Source organism: Mya arenaria, chromosome 12 (genome assembly GCF_026914265.1).
Source record: "Mya arenaria isolate MELC-2E11 chromosome 12, ASM2691426v1".
Classification (NCBI taxonomy): domain Eukaryota; kingdom Metazoa; phylum Mollusca; class Bivalvia; order Myida; family Myidae; genus Mya; species Mya arenaria.
Window position 1 is genome coordinate 27,372,547 of NC_069133.1, and position 27,309 is coordinate 27,399,855.

At 34.2% G+C, this 27,309-nt stretch overlaps 1 protein-coding gene across 1 annotated transcript; it reads left to right on the forward strand.

Moving 5' to 3' along the window:
* Positions 1-205: 205 nt before the first annotated feature.
* Positions 206-26,901, forward strand: LOC128211108 (zip homologous protein 2-like). Its single transcript, XM_052915528.1, has 15 exons — positions 206-350; positions 17,346-17,484; positions 17,742-17,857; positions 19,495-19,559; positions 20,109-20,192; positions 20,740-20,796; positions 21,250-21,332; positions 21,536-21,614; positions 22,973-22,989; positions 23,346-23,401; positions 23,770-23,812; positions 24,329-24,359; positions 24,584-24,644; positions 24,919-24,973; positions 25,346-26,901. The coding sequence occupies exons 3-15, from the start codon at positions 17,749-17,751 to the stop codon at positions 25,398-25,400; spliced, it is 795 nt and encodes a 264-aa protein (XP_052771488.1). The 5' UTR covers positions 206-350; positions 17,346-17,484; positions 17,742-17,748; the 3' UTR covers positions 25,401-26,901.
* Positions 26,902-27,309: the final 408 nt, after the last annotated feature.

Genomic DNA, 27,309 nt, shown 5'->3' on the forward strand with positions numbered 1-27,309 from the left:
CATTATAAGTTTTCATATGATTAAAAATCATTTAATGTAAGTTAAAAGTTAAATGCATACAACCGTTTACTGCGTCGTAAGTTTTAATCGATTAACAGTTTTAAAAAATTGAGCGCCGCGGGGCCAAAATAATTTTGGGTTGAAATTTTAGCAATAAAAAATGCAGACGAGCAAATATTTATTTTATAAATATGACCATTTATTCCAAGGTTGAAGTTAATTTCTTGTAAGTTTCGGACTATCCGCACAAATTGTCTTCCTTAATTATATCAGTTTTGATGGATAGACCTTGTTGACCTGCATTACTTTCCAGAACTGAATGTTGACAACGTAAAAATTTGGATTTTCAGGTTACATACTACTAATTAATTTCTGTACATTTCAATTCAAACAGGCCAACTTCATACTTAAATAAATGCCATTTAGAGCGTTTTGCGTATATCAGGTAAAAACAGTAAAAACTTGAAAAATGCCATTATAGACTCACTTTTCTTTTGTGATATGCTGTATAACAGTCATTGAAATAAGACTTTTGGATGAACAAGCCCTAATTCTTATACTTTTGCTTGGCATCAAATTTTTGAACAACTTGCTGCCCTGCTATATAAAATTCAGAATTTGAGCAAGCCTGAAACATATTTTACCAGTGCAGGGCTAGTGGGCTTATGATAAATTCCACCACTGGTATTATGTAAAATGTATTGTAGAACTGTCAATGCGAAAGTCCGTTCTTATATGATTATTCATCATGTTAATCCTTGTATCACTATTTATAAACCCCGTTTTGCACTTGTTATCGTAAAAAACGAAAATAGACAAAAGGTTCCGATAACATCTCATTGATAGTTGGAATTTTACAGAAATGTTCTGAAATGAAAAAAATTCCGTACATATATTTTTCGGCCAGATGGTTCCCGGCAATCATGTAAATTTAGATATGATGATGAATTTACCGTACTACACTCTTTCTGCTATGTTTAACCTTATCAATAACAAGAACTTCACTTTTGTTTTTGCATAAATGTTGTGTCTGATTTTGACTTGTTACGTACTGTTCATTATATTTTGTAACCATATCTTTAATTTAAAGATGATTGAAAAGATTTAGATCTTGCTGCCCAAAGGGTTTAACGAAACCGGAGGAGGACTTATAGTATGATTTTATGGGAGGCAAGGGAGGAGGAATGATGACTTAAAGAAATAAAATTTTTTTTCGAAATATTGATTTTTTGTCTTGATATTCAGCTTCCTTTTGTTTTATTTATTACAGTAAGACACATCCAACCAAGAAAATCTAAATATGTTACAGTGAGAAATAAAAAAACTAAAGAAGCTTAAAATCAAGATTTAGATTGATGTTACTGAATACTGTTTGAAACATTGCGACAGGTAAAAAATTGTTGCGACAGGTAAATTTAAGTGTTTACCTATGGCAATATCCTGTGAAGAAAAAAAGTTTTGTGTTGTCTGGTTGAGGTGACACTTGCCTAAACCCAATTCAGGTGTCTGTGTCTTCTACCAATTTAGAGAACTTTACAGAACGTTAAGTTGATGTTTTTGAACAGTTAAATAGCCCATCATTCACCCCTACATCATACATTTATGTCACAGTATCTTCAATCTTGTCACACTAGCCAGCTAGGGTTTGGACAGTATCATATCTACCATCCCATCTAATATCGGGAATGTCGGTCTTAACCCAATCCAGATGTTTTTGTCTTCTATGAGTTCCCAAAGCTAGTCTTACTCTCCCAGAAAGGTTGTCCATGTCGGAAATGTCTATACAAGATGGCAGTAGAATCTTGTCTGCTAGAGCTATGGTTCAATCGATTATGGTTTAACCGGTTTGATGAACTGATTGAAAGCAGTGTCTACAACACTTCCCCTTTCTTGAAAGAGGCCAAAGGCTTGGCGAATTCCCCTCAACAGGACTAAGCTGGTATTTATTTTCCTGTTTGGGTGTGTGTGTTTTTCTCTAGGCTTGGTAGATAGCTTGAGATTCCTCCTAATTCCACTAAATAGTCATCCATCTCTTTCACAGCATATTGTCTCACTGATGCAGAAATACTTTGTGACAAGTGCAGCAAGGACCTCGACGAGGTAACAAACTGGAGACTCACAACTTTACTAAACGTAAAATAGAAACTAAAGCCATAAATAGTCTAATAAAAAAGTTTTACCATCAATTATAAGTCATGAACAATCTGGGCTGTTAAGGTTAAGATACATGTATATAATTATATGGGAGAAAACGCTAGGGTAATTTTTGAAATCATGAATATTTAAAAAAAAACCCAAAGAACCCGGACTCTTAATTTTTGCCGACTTTGCTAAAGCTTTTGACAGTTTAAACGACAGTTTTATCCTTGAATGAATAAAATCATTGAAGTTTGAATCAGATGTTTTATAATGGGTAGCTCTATTCTACAACAATATTCAGAGTTTGATAATTAATAATGGACATATATATCGCAGCCAGTTGGACTAGAAAAAGGTGTTCGACAGGGCTGGCCACTTTCGGCTACATTGTTCATAATTTACTTACACTCTCTATCTTGCTATATATTACACTGAAAGATGACATTAAAGGAATTAGAATAAATGACAAAATAATACAGCAAACTTCTTTGAAACACTCATACAAACCCTAGAAATGTTGTCTAAATTAGCTCAAGCCTAAACCTGAACACCCAATAAATCAGTTATAATGAGGTTGGGATCATTTAAAACTCGTACAAAAATCTGATTGTATACTACGACTTTAGGAATGACATTTGCAAATGATAAAAATACAAATATTGCAAGAAATATCGATAAAAAAATTAAAAAAATTAAGAAAGGTATTAAAACAATAGCAACACGGAAAACTGACACTGATGGGAAAAATTACGGTTATTAAAACGTTTGCTTTACCTAAGCTCATTTATCCATTTACTGTACTAGCTAATCCAACTAAACAAATGATAGACATTATTAAAAAATACATTTTTTGATTGTATGTGGGATGGAAAAAAAACGGATAAAAAAAAATAGCATTTACCAAAACTACGAACACGGCGGACTTAAGCTAACAGATATAGAAATCATTTTTAAATTCAATTAATTAAATAGCACTGGATTAAGTCAAATAATGGAAACTGGAAATCATTTTTTCATAGAAAACTACAAAACTACGGCTATGAACTAATACAAGAATCAAAATTTGATCAAACAGTTATAAATAATGAAACACCAGAAGGAACTTTCCTAAATGATGTACACAAGTCTTGGTTAAAAATAAGACCACATATCACGAGGACAAGTCGAAAACAAACGCAAGTAAACTGTATTTTAAAGAATGGTATGCAATTATTTGGACACATATTCGACTACAGGGCAATTAATGATTTTACAGTTTTGAAGAAGTAAAACCTTTATACGACATAAATAAAAGAATTTCTTAAAAAATCTGACACTAGTTAATTGTATCCCAATCCATCTGAGATGAAGAATAAATCTGAAAATATAAATCAAACAAGGCCCGGAAAAATTACAGATAAGATAAAAGAATCGAGCGTGAATGTTTGTGTGCTTGTGTGACTGCATGCGTGCGTGTGTTTTTGTTGATGTTTTCTGAAAATATTAAAACGACATAGATATGTTTTGATTTGTGCTGTGATGGTATTGTTTGTTATTCAGTTATTATGATATCTATGTTCAAAATAAATGAGAAAAAAGATAGCACTGACTCTGGTGACCTGAACTAGATGTCTGCAACATGTTCCATAGCATTGATTTGTGCACTGTGTCAAAGTGTTGTCATACTCACCTATTCTTTGATACTGAAAGCTACATGTACATGCATGACAATTTAGAGGTCTGTCAATGGCATCACAAACTCACTTTTTACTATCAGTGTCAGACCAAATTGCCTTGTTTTTTGGACAACCTGAGTTTTTTAACTTCCTTTTTCAAGGATACATCACTTTTATTTGTAAACTTTCTTAGCAGCTTATTTCTAAGAAAAGCCATAATTGAATGTCCCGTTGGGGCAGCGTTGTTTTTGCTTTTATTCCCATTATCGTCTTCACTTTCTGAATCTGCATTCTTGTCATTCAATGGTTTTCTTGTAAATCTTTTACGTTTTTAGATGACCATATCCATAGGACATTCATTGGGTCTTTAATAGTTGTGTTTCATGTGTTTGCATAAAACAACACACAAAGTATTTCCTATAAGGTGACACTACTGGTGTTTTGATTTTCTGGTTATAAGGTGCAGACTTTGAATGTACAACGTATTTATGAAACAAACTAGGTTATGGTTTAGATCTGCTCGATATTGTCTATGCCCGGAAGGGTCTTATTATCACTATCATTTTCACTTTTTTCTATGCACACACGATGATATGATATGCTGTTGTCACTTCCTGTGAGGGAAAACATCATATGCTTTTTCAAATCTTTCAATAGTCTGGAACAGTACACTAAGAATTCCTGTAAGGTGAAACTACTGGTGTTTTGATTTTCTGGGTATAAGGTGCAGACTTTGAATGTACAACGTATTTATGGAACAAACTAGATTATGGTTTTGTTGGGGTTTTGATGTAAGTCTGACTGTATATATATGGATGGTTAGGTTGACTCAGGATTTGTGAAATTATACAATGATTTTTGGAGATACCACTGTTGCTTTCAACATTCTCATTTAAACCTTGATCCTTTTCAGATAATGTTCTCTTGTGACTAGCCAAGTTATATTGTGCCTGAAATGTTGACTAAATTGGGGATTTTCAGTTGCATATCTGGCAGAAGTACACAATATTTTCCCCTTTAACCCGCCTTATAAATTTTCCTAAGTCTGCAGTTGAAGCTGGTGTATAAGGAAACTTGTTATCCATATCTTTTGACTGACTCCTTCCCTAAACATCAGATTTTGAAATTTGGTCAGTTATTTTTTTAAATGTCAATATCACTTCTCTTTTTTGGTTTGGAACTTGCAGCATTAAATGTTGCTCGAGCGTCATTCACAACTTCACCTTTCTTTGTCAGAACCAAAGATTCATTCAAAGTTCCTATTCCGATATGATCCACCAACTGTTTTGGATTTTGGAATTCATGTGATGGTTTTGATCTTTTTACAATTTTTGCTCGAAATTGTCTATGCCCAGAAGGGTCTGAATCACTATCATTTACACTTCCTTCTATGTCATATGATATGCTGATGTGACTTCCTGTGAAGGAAAACATCATATGCTCTTTCAAATCTTCCAATAGTCTGGAACAGTACACAAATAGTTCCCTTAAGGTGAAACTACTGGTGTTTTAATTTTCTGGTTATTAGGTGCAGACTTTGAATGTACAATGTACTTATGGAACAAACTAGGTTATGGTTTTGTTGGGTTTTTGCTGTAAGTCTGACTGTATATATATGGATTGTTACGTTGACTCAGGATTTGTGAACTTATACAATGATTTTTGTAGATACCACTGTTGCTTTCAACATTCTCATTTAAACCTTGATCCTTTTCAGATAATGTTCTCTTGTGGCTAGCCAAGTTACAGTGTGCCTGAAATGTTGACTAAATTGTGGATTTTCAGTTGCATATCTGGCAGAAGTACACAATATTCCCCCCTTCTTTAACCCGCCTTGTAAATTTCCCAAAGTCTGCAGTTGAAGCTGGTGTATAAGGAAACTTGTTATCCAGATCTTTCGATTGACTCCTTTCCTGAACATCAGATTTTGCAATTTGATCAATTACTTTCTAAATGTCAATATCACATCTCTCTTTTGATTTGTAACTTGCAGCATTAAATGTTGCTCGAGTGTCATTCACAACTTCACCTTTCTTTGTCAGAACCAAAGATCCATTCAAAGTTTCTATTCTGGTATGATCCACCAACTGTTTTGGATTTTGGAATTCATGTGATGGTTTTGATCTTTTTACAATCTTGGCTGGAAATTGTCTGTGCCCAAAAGGGTCGAATCACTATCATTTTCACTTCCATCTATGTCATATGATATGCTGATGTGCTTTCCTGTGAGGGAAAACATCATATGCTCTTTCAAATCTTCCAATAGTCTGGAACAGTACACAAGTAATTCCCTTAAGGTGAAACTACTGGTGTTTTAATTTTATGGTTATAAGGTGCAGACTTTGAATGTACAATGTACTTATGGAACAAGCTAGGTTATAAATGGTTTTGTTGGGTTTTTGCAGTAAGTCTGACTGTATAAATATGGATTGTTAAGTTGACTCAGGATTTACAAGTGATCTTGTACAATGATTTTTGGAGATACCACTGTTGCTTTCAACATTCTCATTAAAACCTTCATCCTTTTCAGATAATGTTCTCTTGTGGCTAGACAAGTTACAGTGTGCCTGAAATGTTGACTAAATTGGGGATTTCCAGTTGCACATCTGGCAGAAGTACACAATATTTTCCCTTTCTTTAACCCGCCTTGTAAATTTCCCAAAGTCTGCAGTTAAAGCTGGTGTATAAGAAAACTTGTTATCCAGATCTTTCGACTGACTCCTTCCCTGAACATCAGATTTTGAAATTTGGTCAATTATTTTCTTAATGTCAATATCACATCTCTCTTTTGGTTTGGTACTTGTAGCATTAAATGTTGCTCGAGTGTCATTCACAACTTCACCTTTCTTTGTCAGAACCAAAGATCCATTCAAAGTTTCTATTCCGGTATGATCCACCAACTGTTTTGGATTTTGGAATTCATGTGATGGTTTTAATTTTTTTACAATCTTTGCTCGAAATTGTCTATGCCCAGAAGGGTCTGAATCACTATCATTATTTTACACTTCCTTCTAGTGATGTTCCGATGATCGATTATAATCGAAAATCGATTGTTTGGGCCTGAAATCGGCGACAATTGATAGTATTTAGTTATAATCGATTATCGAAAAAAAAAAAAAAAAAAAAAAAAAAATTGTAAGTGTTCAGATGTTATCTTTAACAATATGGCTGATGAAAGCCACAATGAGCAAAGAAATGAACTTTTTTTATACAATAACACTTAATAACTTCAATCATAGACATAAGGTATATGCATATAATGATTAAGAGTTTAATACTGTACCTGAATAAAACTACAACTCTGGTACTATCTAGTATTTTAAAAACCGATTGTACTATCGATATTCGGTTACTTGAGTGGAACCGATCATCGATAGTAAAATTGCAACCGATTCCTAACACTACTTCCTTCTATGCCACATGGTATGCTGTTGTCACTTCCCGTGAGGGAAAACATCATATGCTCTTTCAAATCTTCGAATAGTCTGGAACAGTACACTAAGAATTCCCGTAAGGTGAAACTACTGGTGTTTTGATTTTCTGAGTATAAGGTGCAGACTTTGAATGTACAATGTACTTATGGAACAAACTAGGTTATGGTTTTGTTGGGTTTTTGCTGTAAGTCTGACTGTATATATATGGATTGTTACATTGACTCAGGATTTACAAGTGAATTTATACAATGATTTTTGGAGATACCACTGTTGCTTTCAACATTCTCATTTAAACCTTCATCCTTTTCAGATAATGTTCTCTTGTGGCTAGCCAAGTTACAGTGTGCCTGAAATGTTGACTAAATTGGGGATTTTCAGTTGCATATCTGGCAAAAGTACACAATATTCCCCCCTTCTTTAACCCGCCTTGTAAATTTCCCAAAGTCTGCAGTTGAAGCTGGTGTATAGGGAAACTTGTTATCCAGATCTTTCGATTGACTCCTTTCCTGAACATCAGATTTTGCAATTTGATCAATTATTTTCTAAATGTCAGTATCACATCTCTCTTTTGATTTGTAACTTGCAGCATTAAATGTTGCTCGAGTGTCATTCACAACTTCACCTTTCTTTGTCAGAACCAAAGATCCATTCAAAGTTTCTATTCCGGTATGATCCACCAACTGTTTTGGATTTTGGAATTCATGTGATGGTTTTGATCTTTTCACAATCTTGGCTGGAAATTGTCTGTGCCCAGAAGGGTCTGAATCACTATCATTTTCACTTCCATCTATGTCACATGATATGCTGATGTGACTTCCCGTGGGGGAAAACATCATATGCTCTTTCAAATCTTCCAATAGTCTGGAACAGTACACGAATAATTCCCTTAAGGTGAAACTACTGGTGTTTTAATTTTATGGTTATAAGGTGCAGACTTTGAATGTACAATGTACTTATGGAACAAGCTAGGTTATGGTTTTGTTGGGTTTTTGCAGTAAGTCTGACTGTATAAATATGGATTGTTAAGTTGACTCAGGATTTACAAGTGAATTTATACAATGATTTTTGGAGATACCACTGTTGCTTTCAACATTCTCATTAAAACCTTCATCCTTTTCAGATAATGTTCTCTTGTGGCTAGCCAAGTTACAGTGTGCCTGAAATGTTGACTAAATTGGGGATTTCCAGTTGCATATCTGGCAAAAGTACACAATATTCCCCCCTTCTTTAACCCGCCTTGTAAATTTCCCAAAGTCTGCAGTTGAAGCTGGTGTTTAAGGAAACTTGTTATCCAGATCTTTCGACTGACTCCTTCCCTGAACATCAGATTTTGCAATTTGGTCAATTATTTTCTTAATGTCAATATCACATCTCTCTTTTGGTTTGGTACTTGCAGCATTAAATGTTGCTCGAGTGTCATTCACAACTTCACCTTTCTTTGTCAGAACCAAAGATCCATTCAAAGTTTCTATTCCGGTATGATCCATCAACTGTTTTGGATTTTGGAATTCATGTGATGGTTTTAATCTTTTTACAATCTTTGCTCGAAATTGTCTATGCACAGAAAGGTCTGAATCACTATCATTTTCACTTCCATCTATGTCACATAATATGCTGTTGTCACTTCCTGTGAGGGAAAACATCATACGCTCTTTCAAATCTTCCAATAGTCTGGAACTGTAAAGAACATGAACCATAGGAATGAGGTAGGTAACCTTGTGACAAACGCAAATAATTAATTCAAGGCCTCCAGCCCAAAATACTCATCATTAATTTTAATTTTATGATTACATGTCCACATTTTTAAATATTCAATGAATATTATAAATACACATGCAACATTAATATATTTAATATATACTTGTATGTTGAATATTAATAAACATACATGTATACATACAGAACAATTTTGCAATACAATTTAACTTTGTTAACCTGCATGTACTAGCTTTAGACAGGTACGATATACATTCTAAAAAGGCACACATTTTATAATGCGCAAATTGATAATTATATTATTTCATAATCAGAAATAAATATAAGCATTTAATTATGGGATTAAATGTAACAATAAATGTTAAATTTCACCATGACATACACTTCTCTCAAAAGAAAAGCTTTGTTTTAAAAATATTGCTAAGGCAAAAATATTGCCATCCTGGTTATTTGACATTTATGATCTCATTAAATAGTTCAGTGTGTGTGTTCCACGTGATGCATGTGTGTTGTCATTTACCAGCTCGGTTTTGGGGTAAAATACGCTCTTAAGTACTTGTAAAATGATACATCGTCAGCATATGAATAATAGTGTGTAGTTGACCAGTATCATTTTTAATAACTACTCCATATTGGTTTTAACTCTTATGTTGCTTATTAAATCATTCATAAAGAAAGAAAAAATTCTCGGGGAGCTCAAACATCCCTGATTAATGTCCCAACTTCACATTGAAAAATGTCTGTGAGCCCATTCCTCAGTTTGACACTTGCTTTCACAGTTCACTTTGCTGTACATTGAGCAAAATATTTGCAAGTATTTTCCTTGTATATTGTTTGTAGTTTAAGACATTCCCAAATCTTTTGGTGCTGGCAACTATCAAAGGCCTTAAAAAAATCATCAAGAATTACATAGAAACGTCCGCGTTTTTGAGTAGTGTATTTCTGAATGAAAAATTGTAAATTGAAAACATTATCAATCAGTGAGTAGCCCTTTCTGAATCCTGTTTGTGATTTTTGTCTGTTGTAGTGTTGTTGCCAGACCAGTTCATGAATCTTTTTAAGAAAATCTGCAATTTTTTTTTTTCTCAAACTGCTCAATAAGGTTATTGCACTTTTATTAATAGGCTCTAATTTTGACTCTTTTTGTGAATCAGACAAATCATGCTTTCACCCATACGTCCGGAAAAGTTCCACTTTCAAATATTGAATTAAATAGTTTTGTCAAAAAAGTTTAATACTATCAGAAACTTCACAATCGCTTACTGGATCGTATAAAGTACCCGTATTGGTCTCCCTTGATAACCGTTCAGTTACATCGTTCTCAAAATGTGCTCCTATATTTTCGGTGTGTACATTTGTAAAGTATCTCAGCAAATTTCATAACATTCTCATTATCATTGTTCTTGTACTCCTGCAAAGTTCTTGTACTCTTGTGCATGTGCATTTCCCTGCTTGTAAGCCTTTGAGGTCCTGTTGCCAACACTGAGCTGATTTTAACAGGAGTCTTTTGTTTCATTATTTAACCAAGCTCTAAAATATTGCACAGTCAGGTTTAACTATACATATCTCTTTACCACCATTCATGTCACTGGACATTTTTTTCACGTTTCACTTTGTTGGTGTTAATTGTCTTCGTCAGTTTTATCATTGTCCACATCACCTTTAAAGGGACAAGACACCAGATGGTCCCGAAATCGGCAAATACATTATTTCTTGCTGTCTCTGAAGAGTTTACCTGTTTAAAATAGTGCATAATAGTTTCCCTGTTTAAAATGTGTAAATTTAGCATGTGAAAGTCACATGATTAGTAGAAACATTTACCAACATTTTTTTTTAAATACTGGTATTTACATGGTAAACAAACCCAGTAAATTTCCAATTGGAAAAATACCAAAATCTGCGAAAGATACATGTGTCCTTAAGCGAAGTGATACATCAGTAAGTATGATTCAATGAGTTGTACACAATATATCAATTTTATGCAAGTTTTTGACCATTTTCTTTTTTTCTTGCAATTGTATCATCTGGTGTCTAGTCCCATTAATTCTTGATTAAACAATATTTAATATATCATCAACAATATTCTCTTCTTGCTTTCACTTTTCACTTTGTAAGTGTTGTCTTCATCTTTTTTATAATTTTTCACATAACCTAGATCCTTGATGACATAACATTTTCTGTTTGCTCTAAAGTATTAAACATATTTCCTTCATTGTTTCTTGTTTCATCATTCTGACCACCATTTTTCTTCTGCAGAGTAAGCAGTCACTTTACTTGAATCTTCTGTTACTTTATTTTCGTCACCACCTACTGTATCCATTCCAGAGAAATCACTATCAAGATCCAGCTTGACAGGATCTTTCAGACAAACATGAGTTTCAGTACTACCATTGTTAGAATCATGAATCCATATCTCCAATATGTTTATCCTTCAGGCAAGCTTTAGTTTTACTGGTATCATTCTCATAATCATCAATATCTCGCACATTTGTTTCATTATAATTCTCTGTCTCAGGTTCATGTTTAGTTGATTTCACAACCGTTTCTTCTCCTTAATATCTTTATCTTCTTGATACATTTCATTGCAGTTTTCACTTGGACTTTCCATGTCATGAAGTAAAGCTGGGGATTTTCAGAATATCTGAAGACATGGAACATGGGCAGGATCTAATTGCCAGAATCTCTTGTTGTTTGAGGGTTTAAACTGTTTATTTCATGAACTAATTCTGAAGTGCCCGTTTAGAGTTATAGAATATGAAGTTAATGTTTTTGCATGTCTATGTAGAATGTGGGGTTTTACAACCAACACACTATTTAGGGTTACAAATGTTTATTATCCAGTGAATATAAGATAAAACCTACAAAATGAATATAAATATGAGAACCCAGCAAATATATGAAATGTACAATACAAAATACAAGGGCCACACCCATTTTATTAACAAAAACCAACAGGCTAAATAATTGCTTACGCATAAATGACTATCATAATATAAGGAAAAATAACTCACCAGACTGCGTGACAGTATACTTGTAAATGAAAAATTAAAGTAAAGTTCTTTTGAATTATTGAAATTTGGTGTACAAGAAGTACAAAATTCACTGAACCTCCAGTGACATACATAGTAGTATTGAAAAACAGTCAACATATTATGGAATCCATATTCACAAGATATATTGAAAAGAAATACATGTTTTCGTTTGAAAATACATTATCAGCAAACACGCAAAACATTGTAGTATCTGAAAATTAATATTTTTCAATATTTAATTACTAAAAAAATACTGATAAATAAAAATCAATATCCGCTGTAAGGAAATGATGCATCAAATGTTATAAAAAATAAAATCAAGTAACATTGTAGCAAATGTTTGGTGTAGGTACCGGATGGCGTTGTAGGGTTTCTCTGCATTTCCGTCACTGACCTGAAACTAGGTGTATTTAGATGGGGAAACTGTGTCAGTGTGTGATGTGACGAGAAATGGGCAACAGGGAGTAACTGGGAAAAGGACAGGATTGCATGGAGTGGTGACAGGAGTAAAATGTAAAGGAGGGGTGTTTGGTTTGAAACTTGCGGATGGATTGGAAGCTGGACTTAAATATGATGTCCTCCGTTGGGGTATGATATACGAGCTGGACTCTGTTGAACTGGTGTGACCATCATAGCCGTCATGAACAGGAAAAGGGGTCGACCTCGTTTTGGGCTTGCGGCCAGTTTGAAGTGGACGGGCCTCCTCGGACTCTGGAATCAATATGAATGGAAGGAGTAGATTCCGGTGAAGCGTCCTGACTGGTCCTTTGCGAGTCTCAAGTTGGACCTTTGTAAACTGGCTGTCCCTCGTATGGAATATCTATGATGGAGTATGCGTTCTTCTTCCATTTATCAGCAAGCTTTGGATGTCTTTGTAAGCTGAACTTCTGTACCAGCACTACATTACCAATAGATGTTCTCCCGGACTCTCTGGTTATACTGGTCCTTGTTCTGTTCAGCCCTCTTACTTGCCGCTTTGCCAGCTACCCTATATGCATATCTCAGGCATTCCTGGAGCCATTAGACATACGAAGAATGGTTTGCACCATTCTCGTTCCTAAGTGTCGTGCCAAGATATGCATTCACAGAGTGCCGGGAATGCCAACCAAACATCAGATAATGGGGAAAGACCCCAGTTGAGCTGTGTTTGATGGCATTGTAAGCATGTACAAGGGAAGGAATGAAGTCGGCCCACCTGGACTTGTGGTCCTCCTCAAGGGTTCACAGCCTGCGGAGTAAAGTCCGGTTGAATCTTTCTGCTGAGGGGTTGCCAATAGGGTGGAATGGGATCGTGCCTATTTTCCGGACATTAGCAATGCTACACAACTCCTTTCGAAATTTTGACCCTAGTTGGAATGTAGTTGTTCGGGAAATGCTCGTACAGAGCCGTGCAGTATTCGTCGTCTTCTGGTTCCTGCATGGGATGGCTTTGGAATATTGAGTAAAATGATCTGTGATAACCTCAGGGTTCGAATTTAGACTCGCATACTCGCAAAATGCGAGCAACATTTGGAAATTGCGAGTGACTTTTATTCAAGCTTGCAAAATTCTGCGAGTGGCTTTTTCTAGACCACAAAATGTTATAAGGAAAGTAGAATAAACATGAACTTAATTCTGCTATGTAGTCGAGTGTAAACAGCCTATAAGTGGCATGTTTACACTACCGGTATAAAGAAGACAGTACGAAGTCACACGTAGGTTTTCAAAAATAGAACAAATACGGAAAAGGCCGAGTTTTATCTTGAATCTTTCCGGGAGGCGTGCATAATACAAAGTAAATATGAATGACGTAATCACCCAGCTCAATCATTGGCTAAATTTAGCGCTTTTGCGCACTATATGTAAACCCCATCATCCTCTGAATATATTTCCGCCCAACTGTCAAAATGAATAGACTTCGTTGATCGATATATTTCATGGTCCAAAGTATCCACGCTACATTTACTGTTGCTTTTTTATTTTAAATTTATTATTTTATTGTTTTTAATGCCTATAGACTTAATGAAATCTGTAGCGTGCTTGTATTAAATTACCTGATGGCGAGGGTAAATATACAAAGTGAACAATGTCAAATTATTGGACAGCTTTGTTATCAAAAAGCTGCCAGCATCAGACGAGTCTTTCCATACTCCCCAAATAGAATAAGCAATCAACAAGTTCTAGTAGTCGAGTCACTCAAGATTGATACTTTTCAATATTCATAATATGTCTTAGGTATAATTTCTACTTTAATTAGACACTATTATAAGGGAATAAAGAGAAATAATAAAATTTGTTTTGTCATTTTGCGAGTTGCCTCAAAATGCACTCGCAAAATTTTGCGAGTGCTCCTCAAAGTTTAATTCGAACCCTGAACCTATACATCTTCATATCCACCCTTGGATTTCTCCAACTTCAGAAAATGGATGCAGACAAGTTACATGGGCCTAGTAGTTTGGATGGGCACGAGCTCCGCTGCCGGAATAATCAAATTTGAGGGGTCTTTCTACATACACAAGAGCTGCACGAGGAAACAAGCTGCTTGAAATCAGACTCCATACCTGGCCAGAAGAAACGCTGATGTGCAAGCCAAAGAGATTTTTCTTGTCCAGGATGTCCAACTTCATTGTGCACACCATTTGGCGAGAACTGTGCCGCAGAAACAACTTTGGCTATGTCAGGTTCCTTAGCTTGTTCAATATCCCAGTTGATAGGGTTAACTGGTGCAATCCAGCGGTGACCAGTGGCGTCAAGTTTATCATTAAGAAGATCAAAAGAAGACTGCTGGGCGTCACCCCAGACCAAGTCTACAGGTTTTTTTCGTTTAGACTTGGACTTTGACTTAGGTTTTGTGTTACCATAACTTTCAAGTAAGTGATTTAATGGCTGGACAATTTGAGAAAAGTCACGAATAAATCAGCGTACTTTGACCAGCCCAATTGCGTTCATATCCCTGATAATGACATCAATCCCGCAATTCATTACTTATATTTTCACCAATAGTTCATAATCATTCAAGAATTGCTAAAAGAATACTTCATTTAGTTTAAGAAAACCTTACACTAAGCCTTTCTCACCCATTCAGTAAATAGAACGACCCGACTGTAACCGGAAACATTTATCAAATGACGTCACAATAATGCGGGAAATGATCAACCACTTGAAATCACTTTTAAAAGTAAAATTGAAACACTTATGGCAACAATACATTTAACATATCATAAATTAACACTTTCTAAAATGTTGATTTATATATTACGGGACTTGCTGACACAATACAAACAATAACAGGATCAATAATTTCCATGTATATTGTTATGCGATGAATTGCAATCCGATAAATTCGAAGATGTTGCGTTCATCGAATGATAACTGCAATTGCCGAAAGGCAGTTCATTGAAGGAAGTTGAGGTGTAAATATTATATAATGTTAACTTTATGATATTTTTTCTCTTAGAATTTTATTGAAATGTCATATTATTACTTTTTAGAGTATGTGATGACCTGTGGCATAAGTCACTCAATATTTAATTTTCTAAAAATGGTTTTAGCTCAAAAGCTTGAATTAGGAATAACTCCGTGTTGAAACCATATAAGTCCATATAAATAGCCGCTTCAGAGTCTTTGTCGATTTTTGTTTTGGCTGGAATAAACGGGATCATGGTGAAGGTTGCTGTTACTTACATGGAAATAGAAAATCAAGGTCATTGATAATTTAATATACAGAGAAAAGGTTTTAATCAGTCAATAATTTAAAGCTGCACTCTCACAGATGGACCGTTTTGCCTTTTTTATTTTTTGTCTTATAATGAGCCAATTTTTGTGTTATAGTCTAACAATTAGTGACTGCTGACGAAGGATCAGATCGCAGTTTTTCATATTTTTACGATCGAAAATTGATGTTTTATGCCAAAATACTCATTTTTCTTAAAGCGTTAGTAACGCTTTTAGCAACAAAACTTCAACTTTAAAAATTGCGATCTGATATTTTGTCAGCAGTTTTATATCACTGTTTTCCAGATATTTACGCAAAGATTGGTTCATTCCAAGACAAAAAAATAAAAAGTTGTCAAAACGGTCAATCTGTGAGATTGCATCTTTAAGAATAACCTGTAGGCATATAATACTTAATATATTATGAAGGGTCTTATGTGACTTTCCCTGGGATTGGATTTAGGTCATTATTTTTCAAAATTTGGACAACTGTTAAGGCTAAAAAACCTTAGATAAGAAAGCGAGCAATGATTTTACTTTAAATAGCAAACTGTGTATAGTATTCAGGGTTGATAGGGGAAAGCTGAAAGTCAATGCTTGTATTTTAAGATCCCAAAAACTTAATACTGCCAAATTTATACTTTTGTCATATCTTTAAAATATTGATATTTTTATGCCCTCAAAGGGTGGCATGTAGTATGTGCACTGTCCTTTACAGAAGTTTTAGTTTGTCCGCACAATAACACTAGAACTATTTGATCTAGGACTATGAAACTTCAGGGTTATGTTGCCTTTGAACAACATATGACGCTTATTGGTTTATCAGTAGGTCATAGGTCAAGGTCACAATTTTATGGAAACTTTGTCTGCACAATTAATTGCAAACAGTTTTACCCAGGACCATGAAACATGACCTTGACCAGTAGGTGACCTCATGAAAACTTTGACCAAGGACCATCAATATTCAGTGGTAGGTTACCCTTCACCAGTAGGGGACTAATTGTAAAAACAATTGTTCCCATAATTAAAAGACAATTGTTGGGCGCCAAATGTCACCGGGTGAGAAAAATGTGCAGCCTGACTGGGGCTCGAACCCGGACCCCTCTCTATCAGGGCGAGTGCTCTACCAACTAAGCTTAACTGGACCGCTTACACAACTTCTCAACACCTGATTAGGTAACAATACCGTGATATACTCCCCTGCCAAGTTGGAATTCGTCCCTAAATTAACAGGATTGAGAACAAGGTAAACATGATCTCGACAAAACCACGGGTAGGATATTGAGTATATATTATATACAGTCACATTCCCTCGTTGGGCGTCAAATGTCACAGGGTGAGAAAAGTGTGCAGACAGACAAGGGCTCGAACCCGGGACCCCTCGCTAACAGGGCGAGTGCTTTACCGACTGAGCTACCGAACAGCTTACACACTTTCTCAACACCTGTATAAGTAAGTATACCATGACACCTAGTATTATAAAATTTCAGTGGTAGGTTGCCCTTGACATGTATAAAGATGACCTCTATTGTTTTGGTGGTCAATGATCACATACAATAATATAAATGATCTGCACAATAATACAATAATTTGAGAACAGTTTCATCTAGGACCAAACTATTTAAGTGGTAGATTGCCATTGACCAACATATGACATCTATTGATTATTTATATAGTTGGTCAAGGTCATGGTCAACAGTCTTATGAAAACTGTATCCACACAATAGCTTGAGAACCGCTTCACCTGAGGACTGTCAAGCTTCAGTGGAAGGTTAGGACATTGACCAGTTGATGACCCCTATAGTTAAATGCCAGGTCAGTACTTTGATAGGACAAAGGTCAATACAATTTTTCAGAGCACCTCAAATGAATAATTGTCCACATTATCCTCTGATAAATTGGCTCTCAAGGAGCATAACATTTAACAAGCATCTCTTTTTCCCTGTTAAAATAAGGAGTTGTTGAATTTCTTTTTTCATCAGAAAAAAATAATTTAAGGAAATGTACTTGGACTCATCAAAAGTACAGCATTATTTTATTCTTTACATTTATATTTAAGTTTTACATTTCAGTGAAAAAATGGGAGACTGGCTGCATTGTAATTCATGTTACCGACAGCCAGGCAGTGGCAGGAACTATTTCCTCACCAACTGTGGTCATATCTACTGTGAAAATTGTCAGGACAAAGGTTATGCATATATAATAACTTAAAAATACATTGTCAACCTTTAGTATATAAATAGCTTGATTTGAATGTGAGAATTTGCAGATTTATGACTGTTTTGTATTTTTGAAACATCAATCACAAATTTTACATGATTTTTTTAAATTTTCTTAAGACAGGAGGCAATTTTTTTTAATTTTAGGAAATAGCACTTACAAAATTTTAAATGAAAAAAAGGGAAAGGAGAAAATAACAAATTCCGGCTACTGCTTCCGGCGGATACTGCTCATCAACCAGTAGATTATTATATTCAATAAAAATCCTTCAGCCATTCAGTATTTTATGCCTTTTATCAACATTTGTCTTGTACTTTGATGGTATAACATGCTCCTTCTTCTTCATTTTTTAATTTGTTACGGTAATTTGTTGATCAGTTATCACTAGTATTTGTTATTGTTGTAAAAATAATTAATGTTCCTGTTGATTATGTTATTCTTTTATCTTGACAATTTGAATTTTGTGGAAAAAAAAGTTTGGCATGTTATCTCAGTTGGTAGCACACCTAGCTAATAAGACTACCTTTGTGAAACCAAATTGAGTTTTTATGAGCTGATACAATATTAATAACTTCTATATCCTTTGTTCAGTTGTTCAGGACCATCACACATTGAGGTTACATAACTCCATATTATCCTAAATACAAGTTATGGCCCCTGATTGACTTAGGTTAAAGTTTTAGGGCAGGTTAAGTTTTAGGGCAAGTTGGGATTTTCACTTAAAACTCCAATACCATTCATTCAATTGACTTAATACTTCACACAGATGTTCAGAGCCATCACATAATGAGGTTAGATAACTCCATATTCTCTTTTATACAAATTATGGCCCCTGATTGACTATGGAACTTCGGTTAAAGTTTTAGAGCAGGTTGGGATATTGTTTAATAACTTCTATACCCTTCATTCAATTGACTTAATACTTCGCACAATTGTTCAGGACCATCACCCAATGAGGTTACATAACTCCATATCCTTAATACAAGTTATGGCCCCTGATTGACTTAGGTTAAAGTTTTAGACAAGTAAAAGTTAAGAGGAAATTGGAATTTTAATAAAAAAACCTTCTATACCATTCATTAAATGCACTAAATAAAATTCAAAATTATTTACGACCAACTTACAACAAGAAACATAACTCCGTATTAAGCCTAAATACAAAATATGGCCCTTGGATTTTTTTATTATTATTTTTTTATTTTCTTTGAAAGGCATATTTGTATATTCTTAACCAGATTTTCATAATGGGAAATCAAGTTATTTGAATGACTTGCGTCTTTGTTTGGGCGGGCTGGTGGAAGGGAAGCATCAAAGTCACCTTATGTATCGAATAATTTTAGTTAGGTTTGACATAAAGATACCAAACTTGGTATTATTTCATCTATATTGTATTCTAAGTCAAAGCGGCGTAGTTGAGCCCACTGTCTTACGACGGCTCTTGTTTTTTTAGTCATGGAAACTGAGATTTTCTTGAACATGTCAGAATGCTTTGATAAATTATGTTAATGATAAATATAAACTATTTATTTCATTTTATATATAAATAAAAAAATAAAAATACATATTTATATAATAATTTAATGATTTATAATGATATTCTTTCAGGTTGGAAGGAACGTTGTTTGTTGTGTGGCACAGGACATCCCAGTTCCTTCAAGCTCACCTCAAAAGTTTGTAGTGTTCAATATGATTGCAACAAAAATAATGAGTTTTAAATCAAATTCTGTAAATGAAATGAAATGTTGACAGAGGTCTGCTTCATGTTGAATGTGAAAACTTGTATCTATGCTCTATAGTAATAGGTCATTGAAAAAAAGAAGGTTTTAACTGTCAGTGATTGCTAAATATTTAGCAGGTAATGTAAGATGGCAATATATTTCAGGGAGTGAGCACCATGCAAAAGCTATATTACACGAGTGGCGTAGACACAAGTGAATTACAGATTTTTGATGTCCACAAAGTGAAATTTATTGCAATCTTACACTAACACAAACATGTTTTTTGTTATCTTTATGCCTAAAAAGGATATAAAATGACAGTTATTTGTAGTTTTAAGACTGTGGGAATTATCATTTTTTTTTATTTTAAAGATAAATCTTTATAAGTCTTAAGATAGCAGTATTGTAAATGTGCACACATATTATCATGGTTTTAATGGTGAACAATTACCAGTAAGACTTGAATAATTCATGCTTCTGACTTCATTGATATGTTTGCAGTTACCCCCACCAGTGGATGCCTACTTTTCTGATCCAATCAAGATGCTGAAGCAGACTGCATCAGAAATGAAACAGATACTAGCTGTAAGTAATTGCCAAAGTCTATCATAATGTGCTCGGACACACTGCTTCCATAACAATAAATCAATCCATTAAAGTATTCTTCTGTCTTCATGTTGGCCTAAATGAAACCGTGAACATTTAAAGAAAATCATACATTTAAACATGATTGTGAAAAAATGTATTAGATTTTTTAAATGGTCTTATAGAATTACCAGAATTTACTTCCATATTAAACCAACTGTGTTTTTTTATTCCATATAACAAATCTACTTTTGCAATGCTTCTCAAAAGAAATATGATTTTTTCTGTCAAATTAAAAATCATTTGTAAAGAAAAATAATATAAATTTTATTTAAAAAAAACAACCTTAGCTTTAAACATTTGAAAAAATACAACGTTAGTTTGTGGAATGGTATCACTTCTTGTCGTTTGTACAAGATTCATTGCATTCAACCTTCAATTGTGCAAGATAGACTTAATATGCAAGCAACACAATACATATCTGGGCCAAAGCTATTTTGACCAATGCATAAAAGCTTGAATATTTAAGCTTATGTTTTCCTTTCAGGCTACAGAATTTCAACATCATCAGAGGAAGCGCTTCATGACACATTTACAAAAAAATGTGAGTTGCAGCCAAATTGACTAATGTTTAAGATAATAATGTTAATGGATTTATATGTTAATATAAATAAAATGGCAGTGAAAGTCTTGTATTGGATAGATTATGATTAATTTAATAAAAAACAGGGTTAACTCATGTACTGTGTTGCGTTGTGCATTATAAGAACATAATGTTACAGACCCTTGTGTATGTAAAAGGGATAAGTCAGACCTGAAACGGGATTTGTATAATAGGTTTATTCTGTACAACAGTTTAACAGCAGCTCCATGTAACTATGTTTCTTAGAATACCTGAAAATAATGCGTGAATGCTATTTGCTGAATACAAGCTGGTAGGTGGAGCTTATTAGAGACCATACAAAGCATAAAGGTGCATGTACTTTATTTTTAAGGGGCTCACATTGTCAGTGACGATTATCTTTTTTGCTTGGTATTCTTTACGTCACTGATGTAGGTGTCCAATCAGAAGGCCATTGTAGAAAAGTGTGAGAAAGAGCTAAAGGAGAAGACCCTGACTGTATTCGCTCAACTTGAAAAGTAGGTTTGACTATAATGTGTTAAAAATTCAAAAACTTAATTTTAAAAAACAAACTTTTTTGACATAATTTTTATGTTGAAAAATGTATACTAATCTGACTTTTTTCTTGCTGTTAATAATTCCATGATTGCATGCATTCATGAGTAAGTATTTGATGCTCATATGTCTGAAATTCACATTCTGTGGTGTTTTATTTTTTCAGAGAGAAGACTAAATACCAGAATGAGAGCAGACAGTTGAAAGAGGAGAACAAGTACTTGAAGGTCCTCCTCAGTGAAAAGGTTGGTGGTTTTTCTGTTATGCATCATTCATGGTACCTACCAGAAGGTACACCTTAGTGAAAGGTTGGTAGTGAGTTAAACACCATGGTAGTTGAAGGTACTCCTCAATGACAAAGTCTGTGGTTTTCTGTTATACATCATGATACCTGAAGGTCCTCCTCAGTGAGAAGGTCGGTGGTTTTTATTATACATCATGATACCTGAAGGTCCTCCTCAGTGAGAAGGTCGGTGGTTTTTGTTATACATTATGATACCTGAAGGTCCTCCTCAGAGAGAAGGTCATTGGGTTTTTTTATACATCATGATACCTGAAGGTCCTCCTCAGAGAGAAGGTCAGTAGTATTTTTTATACATCACGGTACCTGAAGGTCCTCCTCAGAGAGAAGGTCGGTGGTTTTTGTTATACATCATGGTACCTGAAGGTCCTCCTCAGTGAGAAGGTCGGTGGTTTTTATTATACATCATGGTACCTGAAGGTCCTCCTCAGTGAGAAGGTCGGTGGTTTTTGTTATACATCATGGTACCTGAAGTCCTCCTCAGTGAGAAGGTCGGTGGTTTTTGTTATACATCATGGTACCTGAAGGTCCTCCTCAGTGAGAAGGTCGGTGGTTTTTGTTATACATCATGGTACCTGAAGGTCCTTCTCACTACATCATGGTACCTGAAGGTCCTCCTCAGTGAGAAGGTCAGTAGTTTTTTGTTATACATCATGGTACCTGAAGGTCCTCCTCAGTGAGAAGGTCAGTAGTTTTCTGTTAAACATCATGGTACCTGAAGGTCCTCCTCAGTGAGAAGGTCAGTAGTTTTCTGTTATACATCATGGTACCTGAAGGTCCTCCTCAGTGAGAAGGTCAGTAGTTTTCTGTTATACATCATGATTCCTCAGTGTAAAGGTCAGTGTTTTTCTGTTATACATCATGGTATCTAAGGGTCCTCCTTAGTGTGAAGGTCAGTGTTTTTCTGTTATACATCATGGTACCTGAAGGTCCTCCTCAGTGAGAAGGTCGGTGGTTTTTGTTATACATCACGATACCTGAAGGTCCTCCTCAGAGAGAAGGTCGGTGGTTGTTGTTATACATCATGGTACCTGAAGGTCCTCCTGAGTGAGAAGGTCAGTGGTTTTCTGCTATACATATGATCGTGATACCTGAAGGTCCTCCCCAGTGAGATGGTCATTCATTGTTTTTCTTTTATACATCATGGTACCTGAAAGTCCTACTGCTCGTAACAACATTTGGTCTGAAAGCAATGTCCATTATGCCATTTCATATAATTTTAACACATTTTCATATGTTTCAGTATTGTATGCAAAAGGAGAATTGTTGATATCCTTTGAAAAATAATGTAACATTTTACAGGGACAGACTCCCATAAGGTATAATGGTTTTAAATTCAGTTTTGATTAGTTATAGTTGCTCACAGTTTTGTTTTTGTAAAATGTTTTGGCTGACATATTTAACTGTATTATTTAAGAACTATTGCTGCATGTCTTTTCTTAAAATTATGTGTTATAAAGTCATAATAATTGCCATTGTCTTCAGTGTCATCATCATCATCATCACCATCATCATCACTGATATTAATGTTACTCTCTTTCTAATACACTTTGACTTTTCAAATGTCAAGAGCACAAAAAAAGAATAATTTCAAGCTAAGCATTTTGTTTGCAAAAAAAATAGTGGTTAAATTACTGAGATCTCAGTGTGATTACATGGTACTGTATTGTTTCAGGAGTCCTTCTGGTGACAGGCTGAGACCAGACTCCTCTAATTCCCCAGCAACAAGGGGTTGGTGTTTCACCCATGATGTTCATCTTTGTTTGTTTGTCCAGTAAATTACCACCATGTGTGCAAGCTTGGGGACCCTCTTGTGGATACAGGATTTTTCATTGCAATTTGAACTTAACTATACATTCTAGCCCCAATTTCTCAAACAGTCTGAAGTCCCTTATAACAGGATCAAACTAGGCTCACTGGTTTTGTTTGGTATAAATTGCATAATTTTCTCCTTCTGGAATCTGTTGTAACAAATGTTACCATGACAAATAAAGGTTACTATTGTTGTTGTTGACAAATAACAATATCATTTACATGAGGACAATTGAACATTTTGACATTGTTTTTTTAGGAAGTTTAAAGTGTATTTATTCTTTCAGGTTATGGTTCTCCATGTAACTTCAACCAACCTTCTAGAGGAACGTGAGTTAATTGACTGAATCTTTCAAAATACAAAGTATAATTGTTTGATTTTGAATCCTATTGAGTTTATTTACGCAGAAAGTTTACTCATTTAATTAAGTAGAACAACAGAAACAGTTGTCTGAATATATGAATATATATATGATAATTTTATATGACAACAGCAAAATGTTTTAAAATATTTAACGCTTTCTCTTGAAAATCATAATAAACACAATAACATAATAACATTTTTATCTATTAATAAATGATAAAATCTAGTGGGATATATGCCCAATATATTTACAGAATTTTTTTTTTTTTAATTTTAATAATTAATATTCATTATATTTGTTACTGTTGTTTCAAAGATTATTTTTATTATAAACATACATGTTGACTGGTGTTCATTAGTTTAATCATGTCGGATTTTGTAAGAGACCAACATAAAACATTTTCTTTTAAATAACGATGCTAACTTTGACCTAACTCACACAGGCGATTGGATTTATTGCAATGAAGTTATTTGTTTTTCAGCCCTTCGGAGCCATTCAAGAATACGCCTGGAGTAAGTTAATCAGTGAAATGGTTGTACATGCATCGATATTTTTCATTATTAATCAATTATCTTCAATTAGCGAAAGTAAATTCTGGTGATCTGGTCCTATTCCCAACACCATTTTGAGCTGATAACCTTCATTTTATTCAATATAAGGTGTGTTATTTACCAGAATATAAAAATATTAGTCGTGTATTTGAGATGTTACTAACTGGAGTTATGTACACTTACAGTCCACTATAATGACATCCGGCCGGATCTGTGTGAGAACACCGCCTACAGGGGGAAGGATGGGTATGTTATACATGGCATTTTACTGAGTACCGTAGTCAGTCCTGAATATCTCCAAAGTTCTTAACATTAACACAATTAAGTAGCTTATTTCATGAAGCCAAATTTCTAACTTTATCTTAATCTTGCAGCCCATTTCACTAAAGGATTTTAGTTGTTACTTCAAAAATCTGAAATCTGTACATATAATGTCATAAATTGCCACACATTTATTTTTATTATTTTTTGTATTTTGTATTACTTGATAAAAGAGATTCTCAGTTTATTTTGTTTGCAGGTGTGATTCCTGACAGCACCCCATCCCCAAAGCCCCAGTTTAACAAGACTCCCAAGTATGTAGAAATACACAAATATTAGTAATTTTTTGAACTCATGAGAATTAGTATAAACTGAAGGCAAGATTGACAAGACTTCAGAGTCTAACATTTTTTGTTTCATAATGTTAACGTGAATAACATACTTTATTCTGAATATAAGGACCAACATCTTGGCAATAACACCTACTAATAAAATTTCAGTCACTCAGTTCCAATTTGTTGAAATTCATGATTTTGGATTGTGAGTTTAAAAATTTGCTATGTGAAATTAGATACTTTCCTAGAATTGGCCTTTGTCCAGTCCAAGAAATTCTTATTGAGCTTCCATTAACTGTAGTGGACGATTACTTGTCGTTCTAACATATGGCACTATATTGTCTGTTCTAGATCAGTGCCCCACCCAATCAACTTTGACTGGAATATGGAAACTTCTCCCAAATAAAAAGTGAGAGCATAAAGTTGGATAATGACAGTCTCATGGTGTGTCCGAGGAGTTTAATTTTGTAACATACTTGCAGAGATTTAGTCAAAACTAATCCTGAAATCATCATTCAGAGATTTCTATTTTAGAATATCGTACATTTGTGAAGGTAGTTTTTCGCTTGACATCAGAATTAAAAATAGTAAGAATAACTTTATAATTGATATAAACCACTTTGAAAACAATATTTGAGAGGTAATGCTGCTTTTGACCTGTATGGGCTGTATCTTTCATAAACAAACAAAACTTTCAGGACTTGTATTTTCGGTCTGTTATCGTCTCTGATTTTGGCTGTGATATCCTATTCTTTTGTTGATTACAATATCTTGTAATGAATCTTTTTAACGATGTGATTTAGTTTACTACATTTTTATTGTAACTGTTACTTGTACTCTGCTGTATATAACACACAACATATAGTTTATTGTAATACAAGACCTCCGGCCGTAAATACAGTTATCAGATTATCAAACAGCAGTGATGAAAAAGGATATGCAGTAGTACTCTGAGTATGTTAATATGCCCATGAATACAATTGTCTAGCAGACATATATATATATAAGTGTTTTTACAATGCAGACAATATATCAATATCTGTTCAAGTAATACAATGTTTCTATCGGATAGCTTTGCCAGCTGTTACAGCCAGTCCACACTCATGGTTTCGCCAGCCACACATATTTTGATATTCATTCAACTATCATATCATATATCAACTACAGATGCATCAACATTATGATTAATAATACTGGTCATTATGTATATTGACATAATAAAGGCCACAAAATTAAATTGTTACATAAACACTATGAAGATTTATCATGACTTTTTTGTATGATTGAGTTTTTCATTTGAGGCCAAGTATATATTGTTGTAAGAATGTGTTAAAAGAATAAATTGTTGGGCCAATTGTTCAAAACTTTGTTAAAGATAACATTGTAATTAATGACTTCATTGTTAAATTTTAAACGTGAAACATTTCATGATGTACTCAAATTTTTAAATATAAACAAGAGTAGGTGAAACAGTTGTCTATAATATTGTTAAAATACCGCAGATCATAAGGGTATCAATTAAACTCAAAGTTAACAACTATTAAAAGTTAACAACTATTAAAAGTTAACAACTATGACATTAAAGACGTTGTTAACTTTAAAAAAGTTCTGAACAATCTGCCTGTTAAGCAACTCTATGAGCCTTTATCACCGGGGATTGAGGTAAATAACAATCCAGTGTGTTTGTATATTGGTGTTTTATGTTTTAACAAATAAATTAATTGTTCTGTAGCACTACAAAGCTTTATAATCATTTGTGAATTTTACATTCCAGTTTGTGTGTACAAGTATATTGGTGTTATTATATGTTATAAGTGAAATAAATTGTTAATTACAAAGCTTTATAATAATCTGTGATTGAGCTTTATATTCCAGTATGTGTTTTTGGCGTTATTTTGAGTTATAAAATAAATAAACTATTAAGTAACGCTTCAAAGTTTGGTCATTATACACCCATATCACAGAGTGAAGAGGGCCTATTTAGTAATTACTGTTGTCAGTCCATACTGTTTTTGTCCAGTCCATATATTTCTCATTCATAGTCAGATTTGAAACTTATTTATCAGAAGTGACCACAATAGCATAAGGATGTGTAGCACACAAGAACTGTGTCCCTACCTTGAAGGTCAAGATCACAGCAACCTCTGTTTTGTTATATAAGCCTTACTGATACTAGTTTGTGTCCGGTCCATATCTTTGTCATACAAGGTCAGATTTTAAAATTGTTTGGCAGAGGTGACCACCATAGTATCAGGGTGTGTCGTGCACAAGAAACATGTTCATACCTTCCAGGTCAAGGTCACAGCAACCTCCTG

Coding starts and splice junctions, on each gene's coding strand:
- LOC128211108 (XM_052915528.1), top strand. CDS start 17,749: ATGGGAGACTGGCTGCATTGTAATTCATGTTACCGACAGCCAGGCAGT. Junction 24,360..24,583: donor CATTCAAGAATACGCCTGGA/GTAAGTTAATCA, acceptor GTACACTTACAG/TCCACTATAATGACATCCGG. Junction 24,974..25,345: donor CAGTTTAACAAGACTCCCAA/GTATGTAGAAAT, acceptor TGTCTGTTCTAG/ATCAGTGCCCCACCCAATCA.